Source organism: Electrona antarctica (assembly GCF_951216825.1).
Source record: "Electrona antarctica genome assembly, chromosome: 11".
Classification (NCBI taxonomy): domain Eukaryota; kingdom Metazoa; phylum Chordata; class Actinopteri; order Myctophiformes; family Myctophidae; genus Electrona; species Electrona antarctica.
Genome location: NC_136792.1, coordinates 29,422,484 through 29,445,544, shown reverse-complemented (window position 1 = coordinate 29,445,544; position 23,061 = coordinate 29,422,484). Strand labels below are relative to the sequence as shown.

General features: G+C 41.2%; 1 protein-coding gene across 1 annotated transcript in view; it reads right to left on the bottom strand.

Annotated features, from left to right (window-relative positions):
* Nucleotides 1-23,061, bottom strand: part of gbe1b (glucan (1,4-alpha-), branching enzyme 1b) — a 97,523-nt gene that overhangs the window by 12,314 nt on the left and 62,148 nt on the right. Inside the window, exons 13-15 of the mRNA XM_079514829.1 lie at nucleotides 18,681-18,865; nucleotides 13,006-13,136; nucleotides 4,811-4,928 (exon numbers count right to left, since the gene is read on the bottom strand). Of these exons, the coding sequence (XP_079370955.1) occupies nucleotides 4,811-4,928; nucleotides 13,006-13,136; nucleotides 18,681-18,865 (434 nt within the window). The remainder of the gene's footprint in view (nucleotides 1-4,810; nucleotides 4,929-13,005; nucleotides 13,137-18,680; nucleotides 18,866-23,061) is intronic.

The following is a 23,061-nucleotide window of genomic DNA, read 5'->3' as shown; positions in this document are numbered from 1 at the left end:
GAAAGTTGAAAATATAACAAGGCTTGAATTGCCACCTATTTTGCACACCCCCACACAGCTGTGGTGTGCAAAAATAAAGCCTGACTTTGCACTCTCCATAAGCACAGGAAACAAACAGGTCTTAGCACCACGGAGGGTTAAACCACCCCTGGTTTTATTTTAAAATATACCACAATGTAGAAATACTCTGTTACAAGTAATTGTCCAACATGAACAGTTTGCAGAAAAAGGAAAGTACAGTTAAATACAAGGTATAGGTGCTGAGAGCTTGTTTCAATTTGGGTCCTTCATACTCAATTCATCAAACCGAGTGAAAGTACCAAAGTAAAGTACTCTGTACTCAAATCCTTTAAATTTGTTGAACTTTTTTGAAAAAAAGCTCATCTACAGTATAAACTCACAACGTGTAACACAAACCATTGTAGATTAGCTATTTTCGAAAAGATGAAGTATAAAATAGGGCTTAAATAATTATAATCTAAATCTACAAATGTACTACAGTAGTAGCTACAGCTAGTACATCATTGTAGTGGAGTAAAAAGTAACATTATTTGCCTCCGAGATGTAGTGGAGTAGAACTTTAAAGTATATAAAAATAGAAATACCGGTACTCAAGTACATGTCCCTCAAAATTGTATTTAAGCACAGTAAATGTACTTAGTTTAATTCCACCAGTGTTCATTTCTCATACATCCCTGACAGTGCCAACATTAGCAGATGACTTGTTAACTAAACTTCACAATTTGGCCGGGAGAGATGACGGGGAGGAGGGGAAAATCGTTGGTGCTTGAATTAATAAGAGAGTGAGAAAAGATGTAAGAGAATGTGAAATTTCACTCCTTCACTGATGAAAGCTGAGCTAATATCGTGGAGGGGAAAAGGCTTTTAACCACGGCAAACTGCATCTTAAATAATGCTGAAAATAATGCTCTTAATGGAAGTGCAGAACATTGCCAAGTATGTTTCTGATCCAACTCTAAATACAGAGAGATATTCTCTCTCCACTACAGCCAGCATTTTGTGTACACATCCCTTCAAGATCCCTAGGTGAAGTTCAGCTAAGGTTCAGATAAACACATCGACTTGCACTTTATCAATTCTGGCACTAAATCATACATCATAACCCGCCAATAATTCATAGACCAGTTTACGGATATCAATATCCTTAAATTAATTGGATTCATTAACATAAAAATCATCATCAAATCATTTTTGACCTTATTCATAAACATCTAACTGCCTTTGGGGCTTTCGGCATGAAGGGAAAAAACTATGTCAAGGAAAATAGGGTTGCAAACATGAGAAAAGTCCTGGAGCGCTGTGCTTAAAATGCATATCAGTGTTTCTTTCTACATTTTCAAGGACCAACCTATTTCATGCCATTAGCCTTCAGCAGTCTCTATGATGGAAGCCCAGTGGTTGCACTCGCCCTGATATTTTCTCCCCGCAGTGAAGCTGTGCAAGTTTCAAGAGTCATAGAGATGAAAAGGTAAGTTCTAACACTATGAATAATGCACATTGTTTGCTGGAGAAATCTGAAAGTGCACTACATATCAGATGCACCTCAGTCTCATGACTCCATGACGACGGCCAACTTGAGTAGCACAAAACATGCATGCAAAATGTTATTCACAGACACAGCCTCACAGCCTGTGGCGAAACCACAAACAATGGCCTACCATCCCCAGTTTCACACAGCTAGCCTTTATTTTTTATATACTGTACCCATACTGGATCGTTTTCTTGAGGCTACATTAAAAGCTAATCATATTAATGAGGAAGTCAATAAATTATAGAACAATGGTTGAGTCTCAGTGGCATAAAGCCAGTGCTGGCAGCCACAACCCCAATCTTTGTTTCCCCCCTTTTCTCACAATTTGTTGTTAAGCGAATTCCCAATTATCGCCACACTTGTAGTCCCCTGTCACTGCTAACACCTACATTTGGTCGTGTGGGAGGGTGTAGAGTAGACAGCACATTATCTCCTCTGATACACATGAAGTTGCCAGCCGCTTTAATATTATGCTGACAGTCGGGAGTTTCACCAGAAGGGTCTAACGCATTCAAAGGAACGCGCTGTCCCAGTGGTTTCCAAACAATGGGTTGGGACCCATTTTAGGGTCGCAGGCCCATTTGTATCGGTCGTGAGTAAATATCTTTATTTTTCCTACAACAAATATATTTATATATTTCAAAAGATTTTCCAAAGAAAATGTCACACCTTTTTCAAAAGATATATTTTTAAAATATTTAATATTTAAATCATAAATTTAAAGAAAGAAATAGTGAAAATAGCATATGCAACGCTATGTGAGCTTGCAGATCGGCTACTTTCACTATTTCAGAAACAGGGCTAATGGTTAATTCATAATGTACTGTACCTAACTTTTGGGTCTCAAGCTGAAATAGTTTGTGGATCTCTGTGCTATCCCTGTAGTTCTTCTCCCTGCTGAACAGGGGATCTCTGTGCTATCCCTGTAGTTCTTCTCCCTGCTGAACAGGGGTTCTCTGTGCTATCCCTGTAGTTCTTCTCCCTGCTGAACAGGGGATCTCTGTGCTATCCCTGTAGTTCTTCTCCCTGCTGAACAGGGGATCTCTGTGCTATCCCTGTAGTTCTTCTCCCTGCTGAACAGGGGATCTCTGTGCTATCCCTGTAGTTCTTCTCTCTGCTGAACAGGGGATCTCTGTGCTATCCCTGCAGTTCTTCTCCCTGCTGAACAGGATCTCTGTGCTATCCCTGTAGTTCTGCTCCCTGCTGAACAGGGGATCTCTGTGCTATCCCTGTAGTTCTTCTCCCTGCTGAACAGGGGATCTCTGTGCTATCCCTGTAGTTCTTCTCCCTGCTGAACAGGGGATCTCTGTGCTATCCCTGTAGTTCTTCTCCCTGCTGAACAGGGGATCTCTGTGCTATCCCTGTAGTTCTTCTCCCTGCTGAACAGGGGATCTCTGTGCTATCCCTGTAGTTCTTCTCCCTGCTGAACAGGGGATCTCTGTGCTATCGCTGTAGTTCTTCTCCCTGCTGGGGATCTCTGTGCTATCGCTGTAGTTCTTCTCCCTGCTGGGGATCTCTGTGCTATCCCTGTGGTTCTTCTCCCTGCTGAACAGGGGATCTCTGTGCTATCCCTGTAGTTCTTCTCCCTGCTGAACAGGCGCCCTGACTTTAAACCTGTAGGAGTCACTAATGCACCCTCACCGCACAGCTTCTTACCTTTCAAGTACTGTCATTGGGGCTGGACAATTAGCCGAAAATATATCGAACCCACTTTTCACACTTGAAACATAATATCGCCTCTGTTGCGTGGAAACCCTATACGGCATGTAACCTACACTGTTACTTTTCAGGAAATGGGGAAAAAATAACCTGCGTTCCAATCGAACCGATGCTGTTATTTAGTCACAAGCTCTTGTTAATACTTCATTGGTTCAATATTTATAAAATCGACAGACACACTTAACCAATCTCCCTTACATTTAAAATGTTTTAAAGATAGCGAAAATAGCCTCATAATAACATCGCTACTGCGGTATTGTACGTTGAAGTACAGTAGGTGGGTCACTAGGGATTTACTAAATATAGATACCGGTACAGTACATCGGTGAAATATGGAGAAACAACGTTTCTACCTGGCAGCAATGACATGGACCAAAATCACAGAAAGACACTTTCATGAGATTACTGTTACTGGAAAACTGTACATTTCAGCAGTGGCGGAAGTACTCCAACGTTTTACTTATGTACAAGTATCAATACTGCAAGTAAAAGTACTCACTTCCTACACCCAAACTTTCTGATATGAACAATAAGGCTAGCACTTTCAATATCAAATGACACTGATCATCCCCTGTATCGCTTCTTTAACCTCATGCCATCTGGACAAAGATACAGAACCTCGCCATGGAAAAAGGTTAGTTTTAGTATGAGTTTCGTTCCCTCAGCCATCGCGACACTAAACAAACTGCCCCACCAATAGGATGGTTCTGTATACAGTGGGGATGTTTTTGTATTGTCTTGGTGTTGTGTGCTATGTGTTGTTTTTGATGTGGGTGTTTGATTGAACAGACTGTGAAGATGAATATCATTCGGGACTATAATTATTATTATCATTGTGCAGAATGTCCCATTTCACAAATTCAAAATGTATAAAAAATCTTTTGAAATGTGACGCATTTGAGCTTGTAAATCTGCTATTTTCAAATGGCCACAATGTATAGGGCTGAAATGGTTAATGTATAGGGCTGACGTGGTTAATGTATAGGGCTGAAGTGGTTAATGTATAGGGCTGAAGTGGTTAATGTATAGGGCTGAAGTGGTTAATGTATAGGGCTGAAGTGGTTAATGTATAGGGCTGAAGTGGTTAATGTATAGGGCTGAAGTGGTTAATGTATAGGGCTGAAGTGGTTAATGTATAGGGCTGAAGTGGTTAATGTATAGGGCTGAAGTGGTTAATGTATAGGGCTGAAGTGGTTAATGTATAGGGCTGAAGTGGTTAATGTATAGGGCTGAAGTGGTTAATGTATAGGGCTGAAGTGGTTAATGTATAGGGCTGAAGTGGTTAATGTATAGGGCTGAAGTGGTTAATGTATAGGGCTGAAGTGGTTAATGTATAGGGCTGAAGTGGTTAATGTATAGGGCTGAAGTGGTTAATGTATAGGGCTGAAGTGGTTAATGTATAGGGCTGAAGTGGTTAATGTATAGGGCTGAAGTGGTTAATTTATGTCACTACTGTATGCTTTACAGTACTTCAGTAAATGTACTTAGTTACTTTCCACCACTGAATTTCAGTTGGCCTTTGAATGAAAATATATTTACCAGCATAGAGTTGGAGCGGCCGTTGAATGGCTGAGCCTCTGTGATGAACTCTGTGTTGTGGTCCAGTCGTCCATGACCGCCATAATCGCTCACATCAGTGTCCAGCTTGATTTTGTATCTGACAAGGGCTGGAGTTAAGGAGCACTGGTGTACAAGGGAAAAGAGCCAGGATGTTGCAGTGTTTTGTCGACAAAAAATAAGGTGAACAATGTGAACAATCGACAACCCTTTTGCACTGACGAAAACTAAATAAAATAAACACTAAGCTATTATGACTAAAACTATGACTAAATATATTAATAAAAACTAGACACAAATGTTGGGGGGGACTAATGGAGAAGAGATCCAGTAGAACTAAGACAAGTCATCTTGGTTGCACGCGGGTGTTGCAGCCCAAAAATAGGCAATCTACAAGCTCACACGTGTTGCGAGCTTGAAGATTGGCTATTTTTGGCATGCAGATCAGCCATTAAGACATCACATAAAATGAATTTTAGTTGACTTAATCAACTGTAGATTTAAGTTGACTAAATTCTAGTTAGTCGAGGGCATTTGTAGATCGACTACTTAAAAAGCAGAGACTGCAAGGACTTTTTGGTGCTATCCCTTTTGGACTGAGTGTTTGACTGTACTCTGTTGTTCTGACTAATAAACTATTCAATCAATCAAAACGTTTACTTTGGTACTGTATGCTTTCATACCAATATTTTTGTACGATTTGTAAAGGCTTTTTAATTATATTTTCATATTGTGGTTACAAATGTGAGTACATTTTCCAGCACTGCGGCTCAGCTGCTTTTTCAATTCAACACAAGCAGCACGTACATGGCACATTTCATGCTAATCAGGACACTCCAACGTGACACAGGATATGATGTCCAAGATGAACACAAATAGAAAACAAAACCACCGTTCATCCAAGGAGCGTACCGGTCTAATGTATTCAATTCATTACATAAATAATGCATTTCATCAAAAATGTATCGAACTAAACAAACTTAATAATTCAATCTCTTTCTTCTCTACGCAACCTTGGTTCGGCAGAAACATTGTATCTCCATATTTCATCTTTTGTTTTAAATGAATGGCCTATTTTGCAGAAGTTGCAAAACAGATGATCTTCAAAATCATAATGCGGCACGTTGTGAGCTTGCAGATCTGTGTTTTTGGCCTTTTTAGTCTTTTAATGGATTTTCTTTTTTTAGTTTTCACTTACAGTATGACAAGCACAAAATCAGATTGATATATAAATATTATAAATATAAATATTCAACCAATTAACAATATTAACAAAATGACTAAATAACTTAATTGGATCTATAGGAACACAGGTTCATTTTCCTGAAAATAAGTTATCCCCATATTCTAATATTGTGTTTTTTCCGTACATTAATACCCTAATTGTGTGCCATTACAATGGCACACAAAAGCATCAAAAGTAGCAGATCCACAAGCCCGTAAAGCAAGCTTTTGATCTGCTGCTTTGTATGCTTTTGAATTAGAATCCTGCAACGGTTTTGGACATATAAGGTTTCCACCCAACAGAGACGATATGTCATACTGTAGTAATTGCTTCCAATCATGCATGAAAAGAAAAAAAAAGAGGCATTATTAAAAAGAAACAAATTACATATATTTTGTACCATACTTTAGATTAACCATCCTATGTTTATTTTATGCTATTCCTTTTAATGTCATATTTAAACCGTTACATTGCTGTGTGACAATGGTTTGCATGTACAACATAAAATGTCCTTTTACACATGAAGCAAATTGAATTACATTAAATAATAATAATCTTTCAACCCCCACTGTACATCTGGAGGGCATACTGTGACTTGCATCTATCTACAGTAAATATGAAACAAGTAGCCTACGGTCTAATTTATTTTCATGGTTTGAAATCAAAATTAAAGAGAAAGAATCTACACATTTCATTCACACAGGGCTTCCATAGCACAATTCCGACACATCATATAGAGTCAGAAGAATGGCCTGAGTGCATGAAACATTCACTCTTTCTCTGTGCATGCAATCTAAGAACATTTGACTCTCTCTTGGATTCACCAACATTCTGTTCAGCAACTTCAAATCTGTTTATTTTATTTTATTTTCTTACCAGAAAGGTGAATGAAAGTTAATAAACCAACAAACAAAATGTTTGTACACACACTTGCTAAAGGTACAGTACTAATGCCCTCCTTATTCGACAGTCAATAATGTGCTGTGCCTCACATCAGTAGCTTGATGTACATTGATTTTAACTATAAGTACCCCTGAACATCTGTGTAGTGCATTATTTGCGTTAGGCTGGAGCAGTCAGGAGTGACAAAAACCATGAGAGAGAGAAATCAGACATGCAAAGAGACCCCTAATTGGATGGGTGAATAATCACCTCATCTCCCCATCGGCTATGCTCTGAGGTCTGAGTGAGATCGTCCAACATTGCCTCATTCTGCCCGTAGTCAGGGAAATTCTGCATTTGCTGCCTGCTTGTCTGCTTTGATATTGATGATTAAAAAGAAGTGCTGGTCTATGCATTGTTTCTGGCTGGGAAGAAGACCCGCCCCCTCCTCTCTTTTCTGCCTCGACTTACTGACAAAAATAGTTACAATTCCAACATGGACACAGTAGAAAACTGTGTACTAATTTGATAAAGCAAGGAAAGCCTAACGTTCATAACTTTACATGTGCCTGTGGACTAGAATTGAATTGGAGAATGTCTGCAGTAATTCAATGCTCCTTGGCAAACTACTCTGTAGTAAGGAAGTGCAGAGCTTCAGCACAAATTGGTAGTTGGCGATATTTTGACCATTGTGTCTTTGGTAGTGTACTGTACAGATGGCTGGTACAACAGCTTGCAGTTCAGCTGTAAAGTAATGTAATCAATACTGCCTTTGTGAATAAATTGGGATGATTTAAGAACACAGTCAATTGCCCAATGAGCTGAAGGCATGGGAGGCAGTCCAGAGCATGGTGATTGGAGGCATTGATGACCTGAAAACAATCTGGCCATGATTATGATTGCACACCAAGCCACCACTTAATTTCTCCATCAGGCTGTTTTCTTGGTTTTTCTCCCCTTGGTTTATCTCAGAGCACCCACTGCACATAGACAATGCTGCAGTAACCGAAAATTTATTCTATTTTATCAACACTTTCTTATTTTCACTTTTCAACCTATCTTCATATAATTGGTCCTCACTAATGATCATGATAAAATAGCACAATGATGTTCTACTCAGTCTGTGTCTCATAGGAGGGCTATGGGCAATTCAGAAACCCGTCCACCAGTGACATCATCGATGAAGCAAATAGAAACTGCAGGCTTTCTATTTCCGAAAAGTTGCAATGCGAAAATGGAAGCCATCATTCTCGCGATAATAAAAATCGAAGCCTCGGACATGCCCGGAACAGCATCCCAAGAAGTCACAATATGCATTTTGGGGAGTGAGTGCGTGTTCTGTTGACAGTATACAGTAGGCACCTCCCGCAAACTTGGAAACAAATTATAAACTATATAAAAACTGTATGATACATGTTCATCATCCTAGTCCAGACAGAGATGATGTGTAGCAGGACAAAAGCTGTAGGAGCAGCAAAAACTTCATATTCACTGTATAAATGGCTTCCAAGTTACATAATGGCAGCACTACTAAGTGTGACTTCTTCTGCTGTAATTCTGTTTAGGAAATTGCTATCGGAGAATCGTTAGCTGATAAACTTGCAGCTGCCTAATCGCACAGTGTACATCAAAGACCCATCTACCCAGACAGGTAAAGCCTTCAAGACAAGATCCAACTGGGCTTTCAAATACTCTAACCCGCCAGATAAAGCTCACTGCCTGAGGAATGTGTCCATTGAGAGAGAAAAGAATAGACAACATACTGATGGTTTGAGTGCCAGTCCAAGAGCTGATGTCGACTGAATTTTAATGGCCGACATTGGTGAGGTTACTCTTGCTTTCCTGCTACCATACAAACAAAAATGTTCTCACTAGGGGGAAAAAGAACACAGTGAGCTCATACAAATGAAAAACGAGACGCATGTGCGCGCGCTCGCTCACACACACACACACACACACACACACACACACACACACACACACACACACACACACACACACACACACACACACACACACACACACACACACACACACACACACACACACACACACACACACACACACACACACACACACACACACACACACACACACACACACACACACACACACACACACGAGAACAATGAAATGCATGGTCCCTGTCCGTGAAGTAATATGCGTGGAGGAACTCTACGTCTGCTCCTTGCTGAACAGGCACCCTGACCAACCTGAAGGAGGCGCTAGTGCTGCGACAAAGATCACAATTCCCTACAACAGAGTTCCAAATCACAAACCTGTTCGTTGAAGACTGTGGTGGGTGAACACCATTTACAAAATAAAATATAACCAAAATGCAAAATGCATAAAAAAAAATAATGGTTCTGTGATACCAACGTTTGAGAGAACAGGGGAAAAGAAAAACGTATTTCGGAGATCCAATGCATGAATGTTAAAAAAGGCAGACGGTAGCCCATCGGTATAAATTATGGCCAGTGGGGGAAGAGACGGTGAAAATGTTAGGTTCGTCCAACCAAATTATATGCATATGCCAAACCATAAAATAATGCACTTGCTGTGCCTCCAAGGCTCCAAATGAGGACAGCCAGACACGCTGAATCGATTCACAACATGCTCAGTCGCATCCAGTTATCTTTTTCAGAGGCAACCGTGATGAGGAGTATCCCAGTGACACGCCTGACCCTCGCACAGGTTTGAGCAAGTTTAAGGATGTGACGGCCGAGTTTAATGAAAAAGCTCTTTTGGATTCTTGGAGCTTGTCTTGTTTACCTCCCCTGCCTCTGAGTGGCACTTTCATCTGTCTTCTCCCCCTAATTGGATCCTCTGCACACATTCCCATCGGAGGATCTGCATCTCCTCGCACACACATGCAGCATTTACCTTCCTCACACATTTGCCTGTGTGTTTTCTGCTTCTCTGTATAATGACAGCCAGAGCTTTGCCCTCACATTTATTTGCATTTCCTTTCCTCTCACCCCCCAATGTGCGCACACACACACACACACACACACACACACACACACACACACACACACACACACACACACACACACACACACACACACACACACACACACACACACACACACACACACACACACACACACACACACACACACACACACACACACACACACACACACACACACACACACACACACACACACAGTGAGGCCTGTCTTTAAATATTTAAATAATGCAGTGGGAGGGGAAAAAGCAGCGAAACCATCTAAATGAGAATATATCCTCAAACAGGAGCAAGGCCATTAGCAGAGTGCCCAAATTCACACACCAACACAAGTCAGAACCTACAATTAGTGCGATTCCAACTGCCCGATGGATTAGGAATTGTATTAGATCAGATTGGAAATGATCAGGAAAATGCAGGAATCACATCCAGTATGTTATTCCTAGCTTGGCATTAAAACACTATTGTACCACCATGGTAGATGGTACAGCATCATGGTAGATGGTACAGCATCATGGTAGATGGTACAGCATCATGGTAGATGGTACAGCATCATGGTAGATGGTACAGCATCATGGTAGATGGTACAGCATCATGGTAGATGGTACAGCATCATGGTAGATGGTACAGCATCATGGTAGATGGTACAGCATCATGGTAGATGGTACAGCATCATGGCATAGTACTGTTTTAATGATTGGTCGACTGGACAACCTAAATGCAACTCAAATAAATGCAAAAGTCTTCCCCCAGCCCCCCACCCCTTAAGTTGCTGCCATATTTTCATCCAATTAAATGCACATCATTTTTTACATTTTAATTGTTCTTCATATGGGCTGATTTGAAAAAGGCAAACTAATAAAGTTTTGCCATGCCATCAAATTACCTGAGCCATAGCTGAAAAAGCACTGCAATTTCCTATCCATCCAGAATACAATGTATTGACATGATATATTGTGAGCACCAGTTACTAATGTGCTTTATAATAAATCCAAATCTGTCGCCTTTCTGTCCCCATCCACATACCTAATCATTAAGCCTGCTGTAATCACAACTATGGGACTCATTAAATTCCTCTGTGCTGCTCTTTGGGAAGACAGACAGCCTGGCTGCTAAAGAGAGTGCTTTCTGAATCACTGCCTTCTGCTATTATTTCTCTCTAATAACATCATGCCACTATAAACAACCGACTCATATCTCTGTTGACTGCTAAAATTGTATCACAAAAGGATATTCCTCAGAGAAAACACCCCATTAAAATCAGGGGTCAATGCAAGTCACATTTACTTTAAATCTAAATAAAAAGCCTGACACAATCTTTACATTTCATCATCCATTCCCAAATGCATACATCTTCTCAAAAGATGATTAATTGGTTCTAAAAGGCCACTAAAATCCTTTCTAGTTCATTCTACTCACAATCCATCTATTATCGTGTGGGCGGCATGGGTAGAGTGGCCGGTAGAGCAGCCGGATGAGAACAGGCTCCCAGTTCGATCCCTTGAGTAAGTCACTGAACCCATAATTGCTCCTGATGAGCAGGTTGGTCCTTGCATGGTGTGTGTGTGTGTGTGTGTGTGTGTGTGTGTGTGTGTGTGTGTGTGTGTGTGTGTGTGTGTGTGTGAATGGGTGAATGTAATGCACAATCTATGTAAAGCGCTTTGGATAAAAGCGCTATATAAATCCATGCACAATGATGATGCACACAAGTTGTCAAGGCGCACCGTTGCTCCAATCGACCTCAACTTGATTCAGGGGTCTACCATGACAATAGACACACCAGAAAAAAGAAAAGTACAAATATGTGACCAGATCTAACAAAATGGTCCTCATCTCGCCTATAATGAAAAGGCAGAAAATCTAAAATAAACTTGATTTTTTTTTGTTGTGATTTTCGTTTTTTTTTCATATTAACACAGCTTGAATGTTGAAGGAGGTTTTCATTCCAGATTATTGATTTGGGCAAATTAAATGTATACATTTATAAGTCAAAGTAGGCTAGCCAGCTCTATGTTCTAGGGGATTTTCTCAGCTTTGGGTAAAACAGCACAATCATTTTAAAATATTTTCCAATTTCATTGAATGATACATCATATGAAAGCTTACATTCTGTACTTTAATAATCTGTAAAAAACAGAAAAATTACTCTGGTCGAGATGAGGGCCTATTTGCCAGACCCGGTCACATATGTGGTGCTACAACATTGTTATAGCAGTGGTTAACACTTCATAATGGCCATTGGCTCTGTGACCATTGCTCTGATCAGTGCAGGACTCAATACAATATGTATTGCATATGTAATATGTATACAGTCCTGTATTGACTCTGATCAATACAGGACTAGATTTGAAGGCTGCGTAGCGCACTGCCAATTTATTTATCAATGTATATTCTCTTCAAATGGTCAATCTGTCTGAAACTTCCATCAGAATTTGGCAACTTTACAACAAGCTATAGGAAGGAAATAGTAACTTAATACTCAGTTCACTTTGGAAATTAAGAGAATATATGAAAATAGAAGTACAGTACAGTTTCTCGCCAATCCTAAACCGATTCCATGGATGTGGCGTCCTGATGTGGGTGTGTCAGCAATATTCTGTTTCAGCACAGTGTGCAAGTCTGACAAATGACAGCCATACTGCAGTGTCGTGATTTCTTTTTGTTATTTTCTGTCATCATTAATTCCCCCATGTACTCCGTTTTTGCCAACCACACTGTTGGCCAGGGGAGGGAACGACATGCCTCCTCTGACACACACATGGAGTCGTTCAGCAGAAGCATAAATGTGCGTGGAGGTTTGTACATGTATACTGTACTAGTACAAAGAAACATTCATGTTGTTAAAAAATGCTTAAGTCAATGTTGCTGTGGCATTAAGACTGAGCACTGTACGTAACCTATTGATACCCTAAATCTTTTATCTAATTGTCCCTTTATCACTGCTAAGGGTTAGCAGTGATAATGCATTAACCCCAAACATTTTACCTTACTACAAACTGCAGTGTGCATTGCAGGTTGACAATCCATAGCAAACATGTGATAAGATAATCAAATCATCAAACATGCATTCACATGTACAGTATAGATGCAAAAGGATACTTTCCAGTGGCCTCCACTGCCACCCTGTAGCCCTGGTAGCTCTTAGTGGGATGGAAGTTGAAGATAAACAGCACATTTGCCCTCTCAAACACAATGACTTTGTCTTCTTCATGCTTGGCACTGACAAAGGCCTAAATGGGACAAAGAACAAAACAAGTCAAGTTATTGTTACTTTATGAGAGTGGTTATCAAATCTTTTCATTTCCAGGACTGCCAAAACTATCTGTTTTTGGGCACTATGTGAAAATATATTTTGCCAGGGACCCAGGGCCACTGCTGAGCCTTTGGGTGCCCTACGCATGATATGTTATGTTTATAATGTTTGTGCACTTTGAGAACCACTGCTTTATAAAATAATAATCATCTTCCACTTTCTTATGAAATACACCTCACATTTCCAAACATTTTGAAACTATTTCAAAAATAGTGAAAATATAGATAATGGTGTCTTGCAGACAGACAAGGTATAAAATAGGGCTTACGTGGTTAAGTGAGGTGAAGGCTGCAGTACACATTGTGTTTCCAATCCAAATATACCGGCTAAAACCATCTATACACCTAATTCCAGGTGACAATCATCAGCTGAGAGCAGGTGCTCAGGGCAATGAGAGGCACAAGCTGTCAGCCTTGGACAGCTGCAGATGATGAAGCCACCATGACTCTCGTGTGGAGCGAGCCACTGTTAACGTGCCATTAGTAGAGATTATCAATGTCACACAAACCCCTATTTTTAGCGACTTGTTCCCCCAGCCAATTTTCAGTGGAGAATATTCAGGGCTGAATAGGGAAATATGCCCCTTGACAATTGGACTGGCAGAGTTTGGAGGTTACAGGAAGAGGTGGCAGTCTTCAATCTTCAAGTAAACTCTTCCACCGGAACACCGGGTTTTCAATGCATGGCCGGGTGTGTTTCATAACTGGCTAACTGCATCTGCAAAGACATTAAACCTCATGGAGTGGCCGCATCCAACTGTATAAAATGTACAAATGCATATTTTATTCGTTTAGCTAAATATATATATTATATGCTATTCATTCAGGTATTCATTAGCATAAAACCATCCTATTTTTGAGTTCATGTATCTAGTGATACATGAACTGTAGTTACTAGCTGTAAAAAAAAAGAAATGAAAAACATATATATAATAAATGATGAGACCAAAATTACTTACGTTTTCGTATCATGAATATTTTGAGATTTTCTCAAGTTGGTTCAAGTCAAGTAGTCAACTTCCAATAAAAGTTACTATAACTAACAGATTGTGTGGCCCTGGTTTTGCCCTAGTGGGACTTATTGAGGGTAGCTACTGGGACGTAAGTCGCCGTATCACCCCGGCTGGGTCGCCTGAGTGAGGGGTATGATGTTCGTATACCCGAAACCCCGTTGACCTCAGGATACATCACTGAGGATACGTCCCAGGTGCATCCATGCGATGTATTTTTTAGTTATAGTTCTTCTATTTATAGTGACTCATAGGAATAGACTATGTGACAACCAGGTATAGTCTGGTGACCACCGGAGAGACGGGTGACAGCCGGAATGTAGACGGCACCCAGGTGAGCAGTATGGGATTAGCCTGGCTAATAAGCCAGACTCAAATCACACTGTCGTGTGGTATTTGAGTCTGGAGATGCTGTGTATGGATCTTGTTTCCTGGGGGGCGGGTTCAAACATTTTCTCTTTGACGCAATTGGTCAGAGCTACTGTCAGTCAAAGGTCTCAAGCATTGAACGTCACTGTACCAAAGCCCGCCCATATTGCATACCGTGTCCCGATTGGCCACACCAGTTCTCTGGTGTAGGAAATGGGCGTACAATTGAGCCTCTCCAGACCGTAATCCGCCGGCAGGCAATTTTCTTTTTGCCAACGGCTGATTCGGTCTGGCTTATTAGCCAGGCTAGTATGGGATAGCGCCCCAGCCTGTGTCCTCCGTGAGAAGGAAACCCAAAAAACCTCGGCGAGGCCTTTAGGAGGGCCATGCAAGCAGCAAGCGGAGCCGCAGCACCATTGCCCTGCGGAACCATTGCCCACCACTCCTGAATGGACTCTGGTGCAACGCACAGGTCCTGGGCCTGGTGAGAGCAGGAGTGGACCTGGTGAGATGTAAGAGGGGCCCGGACAGGAGACAACCCACAGAGCCTAGTCCTTCCATGTGCCAGAAGTGTACCTCCCAGCCCCGGCAGAGTAGTTCTGGAGTAGTTCCAACGGATTGTGTGGCCCTGGTTTTGCCCTAGTGGGATTGATCGAGGGTAGCTACTGGGACGCAAGTCGGAACTTGATCACCCCGGCTGGGTCGCCTGAGTGAGGAGTATGATGTTGGTAGACAACCCCGTTGACCTCAGGATACATCACTGAGGATACGTCCCAGGTGCATCCATGCAATGTATGTTTTAGTTATGGAAATAAGTCAATATTATGGGTCAGCTGTTGACTGTTGAGTTCTATTGTGATGGTCACACTGACTCACACATCTAATTGTCAAGTCACAACCCACCTGCTGCGAAGCACCAGTGGTATAAATAGAACATGAGCATAAACAGAGGCCTCCAGATGCCAGCGACCGCTCAGAGAGAGAGAGAGCACAGTTCTGTCTAGAGTACATCACAGCAGGGCACTGAACGGGGGCTTCCAGTCATGTACATTTGCCCCTTTGAAGTTCACTACTGCACATCTTTTCATGAGGCCAGAGACTGCTCAGAGAGAGAGCACTGGTCTGTTTAGTACATCACAGCAGGACCACCAGTGATGTTATCTCTGAACTAATGGGGGCTTTGGTTCATGTACAGCATTTGCCCCTTTGAAATTCACATCTTCAAAGGGGCAAGTGCATTGTGCACTTTTACGTGACGTCACCGTGTGTTATACTATATTCTTAACCACTTAAGCCCCACTTGAATTGTTGTTGTACAATGAATTTTTGAAAACCTTTGAAAATATTTGACAATACAGAGACATGACAAAATAGGGATGCCAGGTTGAAAGTGGTAAATTCACTAGCTCCTGTAGCAGCAACATTTTCACTCAGTACCTCGCCCCCCTTTGAGCAATGCCATTTAAATATACTGTAGAATGAAGTTATAATAGATTATCCTCATGACAATTCGTGTTGGGTTATCTGATGTTCTGCAGCTTTAAAATGTTTATTTAACCATTATTTAAAAAAAATCCCATTGATATACAGGAGGGAGCTTGTTCAGGGTTGCAGCAGGACAAAGTTGCAACATGCACAACATAAAACATAAACAAACAATATGAAAACAGAAACAACTTAAAGAAGTGTATACAATGTCATAAGGCAAGAGAAATAAATAGAGTATGCCATCAGCTTTGACAGTAAACTCCTGGAAGACCTAAGTGTGATCAAGTCCTTAAGCTTCAGATCAGTCTGCAAGCAATTCCTAGCTGCAGGGGCAGCACACATGAAGGCCCGTTTGCCAAGTTAAGTTGGAGCTTTAGGGGCATTAAGTACTGTATCAGGGAGACTCGCTTGAACGCAAACAGTAGATAGGAGGGGCTATAATGGCTAGAGAGGCCATCTGGTAATCAGAAGGTTCGCCCTCAGTCAGTCCACCCAGTCTATTTGTCGAAGTGTCCCTATCTGACCAAGACAGGGACAGACAAACTAGTAACTGCTCCCCGGGCACTGTATCAATAGCACCCACTTCTCATAATATTTCGTTATGGTGACGCAGTGACAAAAAATATCTCACACGGTATAAATTACAAGATGTCAGAGTAGTTTCCACTGTAAAGACAACCTTCAATATATGCGACTCTTTTTGATACAAAGACAGTCATGGCGGCAAGACTAACTGTTTCAGGAGAGGAGAAAAACTGTTTTGTTTTTTTGTTCTTATCAAAAAATGAGTTAATAGCAGAGGCTAGACTCTTCACATACTAGAGCATGTCTGAAATAAAGCTGAAATCGACATGTAAATATGAAATAAATGCTTAAACATGTATCTAGATGTAATGTTAGAGACCACAGAAGTGAACCTTTCAAGCCTGTTTTCTCAACTCGCTGTTTTCTGCAAGACATTACTCTATAAGCCATATCTTCAAAACTGGTGGGTCAAACTGAACAACCAATATGTCAATTTGAAGCTATGATTCCCTGCTTTCACATGACATGACAAAACGAAAATTAAAAAAATCTCAATGACTTATCTTCGGTCAGAATCGGTCACATAATATGTGACCGATTCTGTCATTGAGATTACAACATTACAGTATATGTCCACATATTATGTGGACATATATATGTTGTAAGATGATGGAAACATTCCATTCCACACCTTACAGTATTTAGGTCATCAGCACTGGGGGAGAGCATGACCAGACAATGATATAAAGTACCCGTTGCAGTGCATCCATCTACTGTACATGGCTTCAGGTGAACAGTATGGAAACAGGCAGGAAGGAGAGCGCCTGAAGTGTAGCAGGGTCAGTAATGGTGCCAAATGTATGTTCATTTCCCGCCAGCCGCCTCCTTGGGGATGAGCTTTTCCCACAGGGAGAGTAGAAACCAGCCAGCCAGCCTGCCTGCCTCTCCCTTCCCCATACATCTAAGGTTCATCTTCACCCAGCGGTGAGAGGCCCCACACGTTCAGAGAGTCAGAGCACACTTTTGATTGATAGACTAATATGCGGAAATGAGCCTTGTGAACCAGACATGGTCCTAATTAAGTTCTCTGATACATTTCCCCCTCCGATGCGTCCGTCTGGCTGGTGTGGAGAAATAGGTCAAAAAGTAACACAGTAAGGTGAAGTACACATTACCAATCCTCAGTGTTATGTTATTGTATCCATTTGTAACTATAACCCTTTGGTTATAATATTTGTACACTCTCAGAGTTAAAGTGTGTGTAAATTATATATTTTTGTTAAAAATATATACCTACAGAATCTAATCCGATCATGAGAGAGAACTCGACAATGATAATTATCAGGTTCATTGTCTCGCGAAGACTATGTTTTTGACCCTGTCCGTCCGTCTGTCTATTACCAGTTAATCTCCGGCACCGTTCGCCGGTCCCTACGAAACCGGATTGCATTGCATTTGACGAGCCTCTGCCATGGGTATTTTTGAATCAATTACACAGACACACTTCTTGCATCATCCCATTGCAGTGCCTTACCACCAGCTACATGCTACATCATCAACACATGTATCAATCCAAGAGCCATAGAAAAGCTGAAATCCATTACTGTTCACTTTGACAGCAGCCAGATAAACAAGACATTTCCAAAAATGAAACCTCCACCTGTCTGAGAACTGCTCCTCAATTTAGAGAAACAGAAAGAAAAATAAAGGCTAAAGGTACTGTATACCAAACGTAGCCTGAGAGTAGAATTACAGAGAACATGAAACAATGTTCGATAAGCTGAAGCATTTATGGCCACAACTATTCTGGATGTAATTGAAAAAACGCTACAGTATGTGATAAAAACATCCACACCATGTCCTTACACAATACGAGTGTGTGTGTATGTGTGCGTGTGTGTGTGTGTGCGCGTGTGTGCGCGCGTGCGTGCGCGCGCGCGTGCGTGCGTGTGTGCGTGCGCGCGCACGAGTGTGTGTGTGTGTGTGTGACGCAGGGACGTAACAGCATACACCTCTTGTGGATGTGTGAGTGCATTCCGGTAGTATGTTGTGTGTGTCCTACATACTTACAGGCATGCCGGCCAGCCAGCCGTACTTGTCCTCGGTGCGGTTCATGTCCCGGTCAAAGGTATAGAGTTGAATGTAGCGGAGGTGATCCGTTTCCAACAAGTTGAACTGCCGCCGGGCGTAGTGGTAACTCTGATTGTTCCCTTCTCTGGGGAAATCTAACCACTCTGGATGGCCAAATTCATTCCCTGCAATATAGGAGACTATTAAAATATGTACATAATGAAACAATATGGGGACACCTTCCCTATCAATTAAGATACCATACTGTTCTGTGCATTTTGTACCTTCTTTACGGCATAGAGGCGAGTCATCTAGAATAGGACGTGTGTGTGTGTGTGTGTGTGTGTGTGTGTGTGTGTGTGTGTGTGTGTGTGTGTGTGTGTGTGTGTGTGCGCGTGTGCGTGCGTGCGTGCGTGCACGACTGTGACATCTATAGGCTACTATAATTTATAGTTTGTGTGTGTCTGTGTCACTCTGTCCCAGGCATAATTCGGAAGGCATCAGACCAAAAGGTCTCAATGGTCTCATATGACCCGAGGTGGCAATTCGGACAGACCAACGGTTTCTGAGAACAAAAAACACAAATACCACAAAGACAAGTTCTAACTCGTTTTCGATGAATACATTTAAGTTCAGTACTGTATCTGCATGATGAAGCACCTGCCACATGTCACCAAATATGCCCTTTAAATCCCCAAGGAAATTGATCTTTCAAGAACAGCTAATTAGACAAAACAAAACAACGGTACATTTTGCACAAATTAAACCCCAGGATCAAAATGTTTTCAAAACATTTATGCCAAATTAATTCACCAGGCGTTATTTTCTATAATATCTCTCAATAAGTTCAATGCTGGAACTTGGAAAAAACTGCAGCTATTCATAAGCCCGACACCAGTAATTAAAAAAGAAAATGTTGAGGAGAACTATCTTTTTCTCTGCCTACATTAAGACTGTTGATTGTACACGCTGAATCAAAAGAAACCAAGAAAAGAAAAGAGTACATATATAAAACCAGCAGTAAAAAACTGCATCACAGAAGGAGACAGTCAAAAGCGAAAAAGGAAAGCTCCCAGAGGTCTCCGAGACAACAGCAGTCATGTCATCCCAAGGGATGAGATAATGAAGCCGTCATCAGATGTCAAGACAACATCATAAAACAACAGTCAGGATAATTGAATTCCAGGGAGGGAAAGAAAGGCTTTGACAAGCGGAGGAAGTAGCATGACTGTATAGAATATAGAATAGTGTTTATTCAGTGCTATGGAAAAGCACAGGGATGAAGTGGAACGGACGAGTGACAGCTAATTCAAAAATAAGTAACAAACAATAAGCCACCATGGGCTGCCAGCTGAACAAGCATGCCGCAGTGCATGCCTAGGAATTAGGACAGCTATGAAGTGAGGGCAGGCATGGATGGAGGGAGGGAGCAGTTAAGTTAGTGAGAAAGAGAGAGACATTTTGTCTTATGACTGTATGCAAATAATACTGTATAACTCTCACACTAATTAAAGAAATGTCAAGAAGAGAATTAAACCTCAGACTAACAACCAAAACAGAGGGAAACTAGAAAAAGTGCGGTCTCCACCAGGTCAGGAACGTTTGTTGTGTGCGTACATTGTTTAGTATTGAGCAATAGGGCAATGTTAAAGGGTGGTATTTGTTCCTCAATGTAGTGGACATGTGTGTGCAAGTTTCACAGCAATTGGACGCTGCATTCATGATTTGAGGCAATTTGTGAGGCACTTTAGATGTCAATCTTCGCCAATCACAATAGAATGTAACTAGATAAAGTGCCCCTCAGGGCACAGGTCTCCACCAGGGCAGGTCAGGTTGTGGCCTCCTGGTGGCACTATAATAGGTCAATGTGAAAAGGGTGCCATTTCTTCTTAAGCCTTGGATGGAAATTGGATGATTTTGCTCCAAAAATGTGTTTTGCAAAAATCCACCTGTTGGTGGCACTATAACCGGCCAATGTGAAAAGAGTGGGATATATTCCTCAGTCTAGTAGGAAAGTCCGTCAAAGATTTCACGTAAATTGCACGCTGCGTTCATGATTTGAGGCTTTTTGTTCAAAACGGGCCAATCCTACAAACTTTGAAAGCCAATGTTAGCCAATTAGGATGGAATATGAAATATCGGCCAGATCCGTCTTGGAAAGATAATAAATATTAGAAGATATTTCAAGTAATTCTACTAATATTATTTGCCAGAAATTTATATTTCCATTAGTTGAAAAGGATGCATATTTACAATTTTAAAAAAAAATCTAGCCCACTAACGTTCAATATTTAGATTCAGGTATAGAGGCAGGTAATACAATGTGAGTGTCATACAGGAGCCCATGTTACAGCACATGCAGTATAATGTATGCAAATAACAGATTCAGATCCTACTGGAGTGATCATCTTGACTCAAGAGTAACCTTGAATAAGATGATATATTGTCTTAGCCCACTTGGAAAAGCAAGTAGGTATGATAGCGATTGTATTGATGGGATTGAAGGGATGTCAAGGACAGCGTGTGAGATTGACAACGTTCCCTGAAGAGACAAAACACATGAAGATTCCATAAGCCTGATTTATGCTTCAGCCACATGTTTTGTTGAGCGATCTCATAGCCCTTCGTCACCAAAGCAAAGATCAGGCTTTAGAAATTGTTCAAAATGTAAATATGCTACAATACTGAATTATTATACTGATATTGTACTAATGCAATATTGGCATACTGGCATAGTAGCATACCTGCACATATTTGGTAAAGGACTCCACCCGTAAAGTACCACCTAAGGTTATGAGCCCCCTGAGGGGCACGCATGCACGCTTTGATAAAAGCTTTCAAAAGAACTTCACTTAATTGGCTGTATAAATTCACTAATCTCTAACTTCTGTGTATTTTCACTTCCCCAATGTTACAGTATGTTAGCCACCTGGAGTTGATTTCCAGTCATCCAGTCCATTTAGTCCGTGACTGTTTGCTCCTTGGTTCAGCTGTCAAATGTGCCATGCACACTTCCATTAGCTTTTACCATTTCCTTAAGCTGTGGCCATAGTTGAATGGGCAAAGAGGCCGTCTGGGAATCAGAAAGTCCCCGGTTCGCCCTCCGGTCTATTTATTTATTGCAAATTTATTCGCACAATAAAAAAACAGTACAAAAAAGGCAACGTTATTAAAAGACAGAAATAAGCGCAGGTGAGACCGTGAGAAAGGAAACTCATATAGGTCTTATACAAGGTTCTCACCTAAAACAAGTAGTAACTTAAACATATAATCAAACATATAATATAGCTGGAAGCTGCAGGGCAAAGCAATAAGAAATAAATCACACCTGTGTGAACTGAGCGGTGCAGGCTGCAGTTACAGTGCTCAGTGTGAATGGTCACCCAGCGGTATTGGAGCTGTCTGTACCCCAAACAGACCCGCTTATAGTGTGTATTGCATAGTCTTTTTGTTATTGTTGCATTCCTTGGCCCCTCTCATCGCTGCTTGCAGCGATGACGTTCTCTTCAACTAGGATTTCAGGTAATAGTCTATAGATTGTGTGTAGAACGTTGCATGCAAATTGCTCAAAGATCCCAGAAAGAAAATCTGGTTTAAGCTTTTTTCAAATTTATCAAAATGGGGGAAAATCTGAGGGCGGCGCTTACTGGTCAAAGTGACAGATGTGTTCCGCATGAGTCAAGGCACATGGCTTTTGGCCAAACGAGGCATGAGTTATGCCTGTTCAGTTTTTATTTTCAAACGATTGCTATAGCACCCTTTAGCAAATTGGAGTAAGACTGGTTTCAGCCCCTATTTGGCATTATCCTCTACCATACTGTAAAAAATAAATACAAATCATAAAAATAAATCATAAATATATACGTAATATGTATTATACGTAAATAATGTACTCCCGTGTTCAAGTGTAGAATTTTTGGTGCATTTTGATCAACAGTTTTCAAACAAGGATAACTGTTGAACGCATGCTCCAAATGAAATATTTTTTTCCCCGTGAACACAGCACACTCTCCATATCGACGATTGACTGGGGGAGCAAAAAAAGCCCAAAAAAACGCTAAACGGAACATGTCTTGAAAAGGAAACTGGCAGGCAAGGGGAGAACAGGGGCCGTGGGAGGGCTGGGGTGGCGTTCAGACAGTTTTGCAAGCTGGCTAAACCATTACTCCCCTGCACAGCTCTGCATCAGATAAGCACCAGACGGTGACACAGGCCCCTCAGTAATTAGCAGCACAAAAAGGAGCCATGGATCAATGTGCTTTCCATTGGTGGTGGGTTTCTAGCAAGGCAAAATCAGTAGATATTTTAAATACTGTAGTACTTTTGAGATTTGTAAAAATGTAAAGTGCTTTAAAATATAAGGGGGGGAGCAGGCAGAGAA